This window comes from Hyposmocoma kahamanoa, unplaced genomic scaffold, assembly GCF_003589595.1.
Source record: "Hyposmocoma kahamanoa isolate Upper Pololo Valley unplaced genomic scaffold, ASM358959v1 78, whole genome shotgun sequence".
In the NCBI taxonomy this organism is placed as follows: Eukaryota; Metazoa; Arthropoda; class Insecta; order Lepidoptera; family Cosmopterigidae; genus Hyposmocoma; species Hyposmocoma kahamanoa.
In genome coordinates this window covers 12221123-12235102 of record NW_020653945.1, presented here as the reverse complement: position 1 = coordinate 12235102, position 13980 = coordinate 12221123, and the positions used below count along the sequence as shown (strand labels likewise).

The window sequence follows — 13980 nt, the reverse complement described above, 5'->3', positions numbered from 1 at the left end:
ACATGCAGACGGATTATTTTTTTCTACATAGAAAATGATGGGAACTATACTGTAAGTAACCCACGCACATTAGATTTTCGTATATTTTGAGATAAAAAATAAAATGTATATTTGTCCATACAAAAATTTTTTTTTCTCTGAATCTATCAACTTTTCAAGAAATCATACAAGAATAAAAGTTGTTAGGAATGTTATTATATGTCACATAAAAAAAATTTGCTCGATACTCTACAAGTTATTCCTATGTCCAAGAATTATCAATTTGGGCCCACTGTGTGGCGTTCCGATATGACCCTTTGGGACAAATGCAATATCTGCGATATCATACTTCTTGGAATTACAAATAAAATTAAAAAATATTATTTCGCACGTTCGGTGTTCTCAGCCTAAAATCACCGTAGCCATTGTTTTTTCTCGCTTCTTACACCCAGTAACATTGAAATATGAATAATTTTAAGCTAAACTATCAATATGTCTAAATGGCATTAGAATAGACAAAGTAGTGTTCTAGTTATTATTTAGAGGATGGAAACGTTGTGAGTTGCGATTGTTTTTTTTTACAATGTATTTATATACGACTCCAGGTGCATATCCATTTTGAGGTAAAATATAGCGCCATCTAGTTGACGTGTTTGTTATCACTAGAAGCAGATTTGATAGAATCAATGTGTCAATGTAAAATAACGTTACAAAATAGCTATTTGGTAATCGTCGCGACATCTAGTGTACCAATAGGTACTAAATACCCGGCTACGCTGTCTTGTATGACGATTAGCAGTCCTCTTGAGTTATTGGTCCATGGTAGTATGAATAGCTGGCGTATTGAAAGTACATCACATTTAGCAAGGAGTTCTGCTGTGGGAAAGCGAAAAGGTCGGAAAGTGCTAACTTTCAGAATGGCTCTTTATGCTCTTTCTAAATTTAGTAAAGTATTTTTATGGGAGCCTCCCCAAGTCGTTATGCAGTATACAAACAGTGATTGACAAAGTGATAAATATACAGTTTTCAGTAGCTTTTCATTAGCGACATGTCTTTTTTTGAAAATATATATTAATTTTCGTGCTCTAGCTGTAAGACTTTCGATATGGGCCTTGAAATTTAAATACTTATCAATTGTTATACCTAAATATTTAATGGTGTTTGTTCTGCTTAGTTGAGGGCATTTACAAGTACTTTCCGATAGCGAGCCAAAACAGTTATGAGCTAATATTGTACATGAATTTAAAGTCGGTTGGGTGAGTGAGTTATAGGAAAACGTCATGTATTTAGTTTCTTCGGTATTTAGGGTCAGTAAGTTTTTTTTAAGCCAATTATTGACAATGTCAAAGCCCGCTTGGGCTAATGTGAAAGTGTCAGTCCAATTTTCAGCACTAAACAATAAAGCAGTGTCGTAAGCATAAGATACTATTTTACTATTGTTTGGTAGGGGGATGAGGCATAAATCATTAATAAAAATGAGGAAAAGCAATGGTCCTACGATGCTGCCTTGCGGGATGCCATATTCGACGGTTAGTTCCTCACTTACAATGTCACCTATTTTAACGCGTTGAGTCCTGTCAGTTAAATAACTTCTTAGAAGATTATGTGCATGTCCTCTTATTCCTAAGCTGTATAATTTTTCAAGGAGAATTGGAATTGAGACTGTATCAAAAGCCTTTGCGAGGTCTAGGAATATAGCTAAGCACTTTTTTTTTGAGTCTGTGTTTCTTACAATGTAGTCTGTTAGCTCATGCACTGCATCATCAGTCGATTTGTTAGTTCTGAAGCCGTATTGTGTAGGTGCCAGTAGTCTGTTCTTTTCGAAGTACTTTATTAGCCTGTTATAGATAAGTCTTTCTAGGATTTTAGAAATAGACGGTAGTATGGCAATGGGGCGATAGTTATTAAAGCAACTCTTATCTCCATTTTTATGGACCGGTCTGATAAGGGCCTTTTTTAAAATATGGGGAAATATTCCTTTTAAAAAGCACTGGTTGAATAAATATGTAAGTGGAGGTATTAAATGTTGCTTGAAGATAATGTGAAATAAATGTATGTCATACAAATATTTCTCCCGGCCCGGGAATCGAACCTGGGACTCATGGAGGTATGTATACAAAACCACGTAACTCTTCAGTGGATTAAAGGACACAGCGGCTCAAGTGGCAATGATGCAGCAGATGAACTAGCCAGGAAAGGGTCGGAAACGGATGCTGTAGGACCAGAACCGATAGTGTCCCTCCCCTGCCAATGGTCCAGAACAACTATACACAAAGGTACAAAATCTTCACATAATAATACATGGACCACCCTTACGGTTTGTAGACAGGCGAGGGAAGCACTCCCAACGCTCAATGCCAGTTTATCTCGAATGCTAATTAAACTTAAAAGGCAAGAGCTTCGCACTCTAACTGCTGCCCTAACGGGTCATGGTCCATACAATAAACACCTTTTCAATTTAGGTATCACAGACAGCCCTCTATGCAGAGCGTGCATGGAGGGGAGGAAACGGCTGCGCACATCCTACTTCAGTGCTCCGGCGTGGCCAACTAAAGGGCAAAGTACCTTGGAGTGCCAAGGTCGCTCCCCGAAGTCTTCAGCAAACCAAGGAGGCTGCTGAGATTCCTGGAGGAGCTTGGGTGGCACAAGTAGGACCCTGCACCCACCACACGCAAAATAGGTGCTTTGTCGTCAAGTTGCGGATACCAGCCCGTTGCACCAAGTACCAAATTGGTAGAATAAAAAAAAATTTTAATATCTTATAAATCCCTAAAATAAATAACATTTTTATAAATGTACTGTGACACCATAAATATACATAAAATTTTTTTTATACTACTCTTTCACTAACATTGCATATGGAAGAAAAATTCTATTAATGTTGATGATATTGGGCCGCTATTATAAATATGTACAGGCTTCAACAATGCAACAAAAAGCAACAACTTTGTCATTGGCTACGAGCCTTGGTCAGGGGTCTAGAATCATACTTTAAAATAACAACTTTAAAAATAAGTATTTTTGTTATTTTTTTTATTTTATTATTGTTATTATTTTTTAATATAATTACATACTCTAATAACTTTTTACTAAGGGGCGAAATTAAAGAAAATAATTGAACTGGTATATTTCTAAAATTAAGTATTTTTGCAAGCAAAGAGCAGATTTATCTTAACAATTCTAAGCCATCAGCATAGATTATCTCAGCTCTGTTTCCGCGCAAATGTGGCCAAAGTGTATTCTCCTAAAATACTAATGTGCTATGGGTCAATCCTAGTGTTTCATTTTACAAATATGTCTCACTATAAATGTTGCTTACCTACTATCATGAACGGCGAATCTTTGGATTTCCTGGCAAACTTGTCTGCTTGAGATTCTTCATTATATTCGAATATTGGACGTGGGTCTGCCATCTTCAAACAGTGGAAGTCTGCAATAGAAAAAAAACTTTAAATGTTCCTGACTGCACAGTTGTACTAAATTTCAATTTTAAAAAGATTGATTTTATGATTGCACATTTCGCTAGATAAGGAAAAAATGAAACAAAAGGTCGTCAAATTGTTAGGAAAGATGTAAGTAGCAAATATGAAACAAAAAGCTAAAACCATAGTAGCTAGTTAAGACACTTATAATTCTATAACTTAGCGTCTTGAGATATAGCACGATTTAATAAATACCTTGAAGTGAAATAAACGTTTCAATATATTATATAATTTTTAAAATTCCCATTGCATCGCTTCTCACGTCGACTGCATACAGAATTGATTGACAGTGACAGATGCGACTAGTATTGCCAGACTTTTGCGAAGTTAATTCGCCAATTTATGTGTGTTAAGTAGCCGTTATTCGCCCAAGCCACAAAATTCTTAAAAATCAAGAAAAACAGACTGCTGCCAGACATTGGAGAATATGAACTTTCTTATTTCCCCAATTACCCCACACGTAGAAATACTTAAACCCCCATTGACTTATAATTATATGGACGTCGCGTCCGCGCTAAAAAGTGTCCGAACTTACAGGGCGTTAAAATCGTATACAGAGCGTCATTCACACTTTAGTCTTCGTTTGTTCGACTGACAGCGAAGCAAGCAAAATTAGACAGTACTGCGATGACATTACAATTTAAATTCAATGTTTTAGCTTTTTCATATTCCTTTGCATGTCACTACGTTTAAATAGGTTGACTTAGGACATTTTTTTCGTGGTTTTGTATTAGACCCGTCGTCCATTTATTTGTAAGTCAATGTAAACCCCTGAGTTAGTTTACAATTCCATTCCCCACAAAATCCCCAATAAAATTTGTAATTCCCCAGACATTTTATTAAGAAGCCTAGAATCGCCTTTTCCTATTTCAAACATAGCCTAAACATCGCCGAGTCGTAGCCTAAATGGCGAAAAACCGCCTACTCTGGCAACAGTGTAAACATCGCATATATACGTACAATTGACCATAGATGGCTAATAAATTTCACAATAATTATTACTGTTCGATAATTATTCGAAAAATTTCAAATAGTGGAAATTTTTCCGGAAAAATTTTCGAATATTTGAAAGAATTTTATAAACTGGAAATATTTATTTTCGAAGTCTCAAATTATGTTCTACGTTTATAAATATCGTTTGAAGTTTTATTTAACGTGAATTATAAAATAAATTTGTCTAGCTAAAAGCCACATAAAGAAAAATGAAATTTTAAATTCATATTCATTTATTTGCATTTCACATGGATGATAGAAACAAATTAAACTTCCAACTATTGACACTATGTACTTAGGTCCGTCGTCATCGTAAGCAGCATAGAGTTGGATAGTGTCAAGCTTGACGTGCTCTTGACCCTGTACATACATGTGATACCTTTAAGGGTGTAGAAAAGCTACACTTACAATGAAATTTAAATAGGTACATTGTAAGCTTGTACGTACGTAGATTATTCAATTTAGATAAGTTAAGGAGATAATATATTTCACAACTGCGAAATAACCTCCAATAATCACACCCACAGAACACTATACTCACAATGACCACACCACTATTACCCGTTGTTGACCCAATAGTTTTCGTTCATTATCTTCAACTTCTGAAAGGTGTCAAGGTTAAATGTGGAAAAATAAAAGAAAAATATTGGAAAAATATTTATTTTTCTGAAAAATATGTGTTTTTCAAAATAGAAATTTTTCCATGACCCAATACTAATCACAATACAGTTGGGTAATTTTCCGAATAATTTCAATTTTTCCGAAAAAATTCGTGAAAAATTTGAAAACTATAATTTCGTAGGCTCATAATACTTACGTGCAGCGCACTATAAGTTTCCGGAAACAATAAGAAAAAATACTATAAATGGTCAGGAATGAATTAATAGGCATAATTACAATAAATTGCGAAATAAAACTAATAAGGCAATTTATAAATCTAAGCAGAGTAATATAAGAGCCAGAATCGTGAGTTGCAATGGTGATACACGCAAAATATGGAAGCTAATTAATGAGATGACCGGTAAATTACGTTGTTATATCGAGGAACACATATTAAGATATATTCCTCAATTAACTTTTAATGAAGTGGGCAACAGTTTTGCAAATGAATTTAGTAGCTGTGTGGATAGGATTAAAACTGACTGTACAATACCACTCCTCAATATTAATAGTAATCCTAATATTGTAGACAGAAGCTTAAGACTAAAAACAGCAAAAGACAAAGAAGTAAATAAATTAATTGTGAAGCTAAACACAGACAAAGCTCCTGGTGCGGACTTAATTCGCAGTAGAGATGTTAAATTGATTGCAACTGAAATAGTACCTGCCATTAAAACTTTAATCAATGTAAGTGTCTCTTCAGGTATCTATCCAGATAAACTAAAGGTGGGCATGATACGACCTATATACAAAAAGGGACAACATGCGCTATTTTCAAACTACCGACCTATCACTATTTTGTCTTGCATAAATAAATTGCTAGAGAAATTCATTGGAGACCAAATTCAGAACTATCTTTGTAAAAATAATATCATAACTCCTCACCAATTTGGTTTTCAACCTAATAAAAGTACAAGCCAAATGTTGGACATCTTTAGCGATGAAATCAATGAGCATCTCAACAACAGAAAGCATGTCTTAGTAGGTTTCATTGACTATAGCAAAGCATTTGATACCCTTTTACATAAAACACTTCACGATAAATTGCAACAATGTGGAATCAGAGGACCGCTACTAAATTTGCTTCAAGATTACCATAGAAATAGGCAGACATTTGTAAAAATAGGAGACACTGAGAGTGATAAAACAGATGTAAAATATGGAACTGCTCAAGACTCAATTCTTGGTCCAATTGAATATATAATATATGTAAACGATATGGCCACAGCGGTTAAAACCTGCACTATGTATCAATTTGCAGACGATACAGCTATTGTTTCTGCCCATGCTGACCTCAGAGAAGCTCAACTAAATCTTCAAACAGACTTTAATAACGTAAGCAAGTGGTCTCATGACATGGGCCTGATAATTAATGCAGATAAAACCAATCTTCTGCATATTCACTCTGCTCACAACAAAACGCAAGAAGTACCAAATATAGTTGCTCATTTGCATTCGTGTCTTCATAGTCCCGTAATTAACTGTAGTTGTCCCTCTATTCCTGTGGTTTCCGAATGTAAATATGTCGGCCTAACAGTCGACAAGTATTTTAATTGGAGAAGTCATGTCGATCTGGTATGCAGCAAGTTAAGGTCTCTTTACGCCAAGTTTAAGATACTCAAATATCGCTTGCCTACTTCTACACTCATTCTTCTATATAAAACTATGGTGGACTCAGTGGTATCATATGGCCTTAGTATATACGGAAGAACATTTCAATCCTATTTGAACGAAATTTTACTCAAAATTATATCACCCACATTCATACTTAATAAATATAAAAACAGTCCTATCGAACTCTTCTATCACTACAACACATTACCGATTTTCGAACAATTTGAGTTAATAATACTAAAACAATATAATAACAACGCTTCTAGTAATATTAGTCTTAATAAAATCAGTCATAAATTAATTACCCGTGCTATGACTTCCGAAAAATATATTTTACCAAGATATACTAATTTTTATGGAGCCAGGCTTGCTAATTTACTCATACCAAAATTACTTAACGAATTACCTACAGATTTAAGGCTGCAATTCCAAACTACAAAGTTTAATAATAGGATAAAGATCTTTTATAGAAAGAAAAAAAAAATCAACCTGTATACGACCAAACGTGTTGTGAGGGGCAGGCGATTGCGAGAATCGAAGATGGTACTGTGAAATAACATCCATCTCGCTCGCTCTCGCCTTTCTGAATTCGGTCTCTTTTATTTATGCTGGTGGTTATTTGTATCTACCTTCAACTACTTTTAGGTATAAATTGTGTATTATTATTAATATTGTTTAATATTTATTATCTATTTTTAGAGTCATTTCATGTTTTTGTATTAAATGTAAATGTAAGTGTTTAGTGTTTAGTTTAGTATTAGATTTGTTATCAACGTCAAATTTGTCAGACGTGACACACTTTTAAACCCCTCAAGGGTTTCAGTGTCGTATAAACGAATGTAAAAATGTATATAAGCTTAGAATTATAACGCATAGAAACCTAGCCCGCACACGCTAAGTGAGGCAAGTTAGAGGGTTCCAAACGCGTCCCAGGAGCGCGCGGGCTGTTAGTGCTCAAGGTCATATTGCACCGCGAACAGCTCCAAAATTTTTTGCTAAAAATGACGAAATGTGCGGTAAATGGGTGTAAAAATACAACAGACAAACATAAAATAGACACTAACATCGCATTCCACAAGTAAGTAATGCGTTTCAACTCATATTTTTATGTAAATATTCACTAAAACAGAAAAATAATTTCGCGGCAACAAGATACGAAAGTGTTGCAAAGTAACGAATTTTTTTTCTCCCCATTTTGCTATTCTGTATCAAAAGAATTATATTACGTAAATTTTAGTGGTGCCTGTAATTTAGATTTATTTGCGCATCTTGAACTAATATTTACTTGAATAAACATTAAATGTTTTCGTTAACTCCTGTAAGTGATTGGGACACTTAATTATTTTATAATACTTTTAACGGCTCTGCGTTCATGCTTTATTGAATAATTATTTATTTTAATTTTATTTGAATTGGAGCACATATTGCAACAAATTTACAGTACTTATATATTTGTTTCTACTATAGTGTTGGCACCACCAGTACAACTTTGATAGCTTATTATACCTATGTCTTTCTTTTCGTAACTCAAGCGAAATATTTTATATTAAAATATTTTATTTTCTTAAAAGGGGAGCATTCTTAAGCGATTTTTTAATCTATTTTAACAGTTATTTTCTTTAATGTTTGCTTATGGCATTTTCGGTTTTAGGTTTCGAATATGGCACTTATTTCTAAATCCAAGATGCGGGCGCGATTTTTCGAATAATGGCAAGTTGGGTATCGTTTTCGAGATGTTTGGGAATGTTCAATACAAATATGGCACTCATTTCTAAATCCAAGATGGCAAACACGACAGTTCAAACAAAAGCAATATTCGTAATGAGCACCCCCAAATACCTCGAAAACGATACCCAACTTGCCATTATTTGAAAAATCGTGCCCACCATCTTGGATTTACAAATAGTGCCATATTCACATTGAGCATCCCCAAATACCTCGAAAATGATACCCACATAGCATTTTTTTGAAAAAATCGTGCCCGCCATCTTGGATTTAGAAATGAGTGCCATATTCGTAATGAGCACCCCCAAGTACCTCGAAAATGATACCCATATTGCATTTATTTGAAAACTCGTGTCCGCCATCTTGGATTTAGAAATGAGTGCCATATTCGTAATGAGCATCCCCAAATACCTCGAAAATGATACCCATATTGCATTTTTTTGAAAAAATCGTGCCCGCCATCTTGGATTTAGAAATGAGTGCCATATTCGTAATGAGCACCCCCAAGTACCTCGAAAATGATACCCATATTGCATTTTTTTGAAAAATCGTGCCCGCCATCTTGGATGTAGAAATGAGTGCCATATTCGTCATGAGCATCCCCAAGTACCTCGAAAATGATACCCATATTGCATTTATTTCAAAACTCGTGTCCGCCATCTTGGATTTAGAAATGAGTGCCATATTCGTAATGAGCATCCCCAAATACCTCGAAAAGGATACCCATATAGCATATTTTGAAAAATCGTGTCCGCCATCTTGGATTTACAAATAAGTGCTATATTCGTTTTTCATCGACAAAACCGAGCACATCTGTAGGCACCTGATCGACAATGTCGGGCAAATCTGTAGGCACCTTTAACTTAATGATGAGTTAAGCAAGATACAATTTCCCCACTTTTGAGGGAAATGTTATTCCATGGCATCATTATTTGTATATTTGTGTGCGTGCCGACGAGCGTAGTTACAAGTTGCTTACGCCTACATGAATTTGGTTTTTGCCTCACTTGTGACAGTTCGTTTGATATGAAACTATCATTCTATGCGTTATTATTCTAAGTATATAAGTAAATAAATAAATAAATAAATAAATAATAAAATTGTTTTTCAAAATATTCTCCGTTGGCGTTAATGCACTTTTTCATACGAATGAACTAATTTTGAAAACATTTATGCCACTCCTCCATGACAATCTCTGAAACATATTTTTCATATTCTTCGGCAGCCTCTTCAGGTGATGAAAATCGTTGACTGCGTAACTGGTTCTTAATTTTTGGAAATAAATAAAAGTCACAAGGTGCCAGGTCGGAACTATACGCGCGATGGCTCATAAGGTCAACGTTGTTCACCTTTCAAAAATTCATTTGTGTCTGGCCGTGTGAGAACTGGCATTATCGTGGTGCAAGATGATACGGAGTTTACGGCTATTTTTAATGAGTTTGTCAATAATTTCCGGCAAATAAATGGTCGTGTACCAATCACATTCACGGTACAACCATTCTCCAAAGCAACAGTAGCCACGTGTCCAGTTTTATTAAAAAAAGGAAGTTCGATTGTTACTTTGTTATGGGATCGTAACTATAAATCCATGTTTCGTCACCTGTTACTATGTCCCACACTAAATTTGACGCCCCTTCATTGAATCTGGTAAGCATGGCATTGCGTGACGTGACGTGACGCGATCCGTTTTTTGAGCCTCAGTGAAATTGTGTGGGATCCACCGAGAGCACAGCTTTTTCATACCCAAATGTTTGTGTAGCATTGATTGTATTTGACTCATGCCTATGCCTAAAGATGCCCGAATCTCATGGTATGTCACATGCCTGTCTGTTTTGATCACACAGTGTTCACAGAGTTCCATTTTCAAATGTTGTAATTACTTTTTAAATATTGTTTATGTAAGTGGCCAGGCCCTATCCCAATGTATTATTATGTTCTACGTTTAGAAATATCTTTTGCAGTTTTATTTAGTGTAAATTAGACGAGAATAAAGGAAAACTCAGGAAACGCTTAGAAAAAGTAGATTAAAGTTGGATTCACAATGCACAAATTCTGGCAATATACACATATATTGCCAAAATTTGTTCATTTGTGAATCTACCTTAATGAATACACAAGCGCGAAAAAAAACATTTTACTAGTTATTTTTTAATTTTTTTTTGACGCACAATCATGGCCCTGCACAGGGGAAAACGGGTGCCATGGACACGCACATAGACAACCACAAATTACACCCAAACTCATGAGAGAAAAAGTGTAGGCCATACAAATATTTCTCTCGGCCTGGGAATCGAACCCGGGACCTCTGCGTGGTAGTCTCACACATAGTTCACTCCAAACTTCCGTCATTTTCCTCTTTTTATTGACTCCATCGTTTTCATTCACTAACTTCAATTTTTGACAGATTTTGAAGAAAAACAAATATTTTTCCATATTTGACATTGACACCTGTCAAAAGTTGTAGTTACTGAACAGTGGTCTCAAGTATATAGTAATTTGTGGTCTCAGATAAGGGGATTTGTTCGCCATTTAGGCTACTTGGAGGGGTCGCGCGGCGACTAAAAAAGTATTCGGTGACTTCGCGATATTTAGGCTACGGTTGAAATACGAAAAGGCGATTTTAGGCTACTTAATAAAATGCGTGGGGAATTACAAATTTTATTTGGGATTTTGTGGGGAATGGAGTTGTAAACTAACTCATTTGGGGGTTTGAGTATTTCTACGTGTGGGAAATTGGACAAATAAATGACGTCACGTGACGTGTATTGAGTGTTCATACAATTATATTATGGTACATTCAAGAGCATGTCAAGCTTGACACTTTGTACTTTGGACCGTTCTTATCGTCAGCGGCATAGAGTTAGATTTAAATCGTAAGTGTCAAGCTTGACGTGCTCTTGACCTATACTCCGATATATACATATATACTCCTATGATTCGACTCGGATGGAAAAATCGGACGTGTATTCCCGCACTAAATCCGCCATATGTGTGGTACAATTTTGGTTTAGGTAGGTACGTTTATACCGTAGATAGGGCAGCGCCTTTCCTTTATTTTTTCCATCCTCATATGGTGCTAAAGTGCTTTATCAATGACATACGAATATCAAATGTTTTAAAAGTGAAATGAAAAGGACATATTCAAAAATGAGTTTCGATTTTTAAGTAGGTTAGAAATTGAAACTCAATTTTAATTGTACTCATACTTCGACATAAATAAGGAGATATTTATTAGTAAAAAACAATAAAATTGTGTAAACAAGCAGTAATAATTAAATAATAAGTAAGCAGATCCTGTCTGTAATTAAGTATATTCACAAAAATTAAATATACTAACAAAATCATTAAGTATACTGTTTTGGTCCCTGTTTATTATATACTAGTAATTTTTACAAATCTTCATGTTCCTTTGTAGTACCTACGGGTGAAGAGCACGTCAAGCTTGACATTCAATATTTAAATTCACTCATATGAGCTAAGAGCATAGAGATAAGAGCAGTCAAAAGTCCAAAGAGTCAAGTGTGATGTGCTCTTGACTGTACATCTGCACGTATAATACAGGTTTAACGTGAGATATGAATTAGTTTATTATTAAAGTTATTTATTACAAAATAAGTGGTTGGCATTTTCTCCAAATATAAAAGCTACATGTAACATTTTTTCATAAGTCACGTTTTCGTAGAGTAATGGCGCATTTACACAGGGTCGTGCACTGACCTTCGGCAGACTATTTTATCTGCCGAAGGCGTCGCACCCAGTTGCTTCAGTTGACTTCGGTTGCATCTACCGTGGTCAGACGACTCATTATTTACACCGGTTAGTTTGCCGCCTTCTTATAAGTATAGCAGCACAGTAAAATGCATTAAATTCCTTTGCCCATGTGCTATGTATAAATGTAATACAATGGTGAGAAACTAGTATTTGGCAGTGTTATTCAATGTGACATGTTGTTTTATTTCCTTGCAGTCAAATTGAAAATAATATATATATATATATATTATTTTTAAATGTGTTAAACACAATTAAATATATACACACAAACACAATTAAAAAGAGAAACTTTTCAAAGACGGCCGTTAAACAAGTCCCTATAGGGCAGTGAAGTCAACGCCGGACGTATAAAAAGGGTGCACGGCAGGTAACGATTGTATAGTACTCGTTATGTACGAACAACCGCAAGTCGCGTATCATATTATCTCCAACGCTGCGCTTGGTGAAATCGAAGAAGAAATTATAGCAATATAGAGTAATATGTCCCAAGAACATGCCCCGGAAAAACTTTACAGCGACGACGACCTAGTTGTGATTCCATTGCCAGGGAAAGAGGAGGACGAAGATGTACCAATTTCACCTATACCCGCAACGCAGATCACATGGACGAGCCCGACGATGACTACGACTCCAAAGAATCCGAAGCGGGGGCTGGTACAAGTACTCCTTGAAACGCCGCAAACGGAGCCGAAGAAAACCAAATTCGTTCTATCTCTCCCGAAATAATCACGCAAAGAATTGAAGAACTCGCTAACAACAGACATCGCCATCGGCGACAGTAGCGGTGACGAAGGCTGCTCAATTCTTACAAAAAGAAATATCGACTATTTAACTCTAGCAAATCGCCTTGGAAAGTCGTCAGTAAGCATTCTGGAACGAGACGGCTCCACTATCATATCATCTACATATCAACCAACAAAACGTGGGAATATAATTCAAGATTTGGCGAAACTATCCGAAAACACCAACATAAAAGTATACAAATTACAATCACTTGTCTACTTAGCTATCTATCTCCCGGCAATAATCACCAAACACTTAGAGATATTCTCTCCGAAGACGATAAAGCAAATTGCCGATGTGTCTCACATGTCTTGGAAATTTTACATCCGCCAAAATAAAACTCGTAGAACGCTGCTATTATGGATCCCGAAAGGCGAAATAACGTACTTTGCGAACAAGGCACACCACTGTATCAAAGCAACAAAAGATTGGTGGGCAGCACTAGTGCGACCAATGAAGATGTACCTACGAATAGACAACAACGAATGGAGTGTCAACAAATACAATCTAATGATGACATTCAACAAAGAGACGATTGGACTATCGATTTCGGATTCGCTACAACAGGAAGACTTGCAAATTATAGTGAAACAAATAACAAACTGGTTTTGTACCTATGTCAACAAGGAGCTTTCGGAGAATACGAAACTCAAAGAAAATTATGCGCTACGCCTGAAGGGATTGCCGCCCAATTTAGCAAGAAGTTTACAGAACGACTTAAAACAGCCGTTACAATTTCCTGAATTTTGGTCGAAATACCAACAACCTCAGCAAAGAGTAGAACGATGCATAACGCTACAACTACCAAGATTTCCACATTTACACACACACGCACGCGCGTGCGCGCACGCACGCACACACACACACACACACACGCACGCACGCACGCACGCACGCACGCACGCACGCACGCACGCACGCACGCACGCACACACACACACACACACACACACACACACACACACACACACAC

The 13980-nt window shown here is 36.0% G+C and overlaps 1 protein-coding gene across 1 annotated transcript in view; it reads right to left on the bottom strand.

The window, feature by feature from the left end:
• LOC113232768 (HIG1 domain family member 1A, mitochondrial-like) overlaps window positions 1-3409 on the bottom strand; it is a 21903-nt gene extending 18494 nt beyond the window's left edge. The window contains exon 1 of the mRNA XM_026467552.1: window positions 3299-3409. Coding sequence (XP_026323337.1) covers window positions 3299-3392 — 94 coding nt within the window. The 5' untranslated portion in view covers window positions 3393-3409. The remainder of the gene's footprint in view (window positions 1-3298) is intronic.
• Between the last annotated feature and the right edge of the window lie 10571 nt (window positions 3410-13980).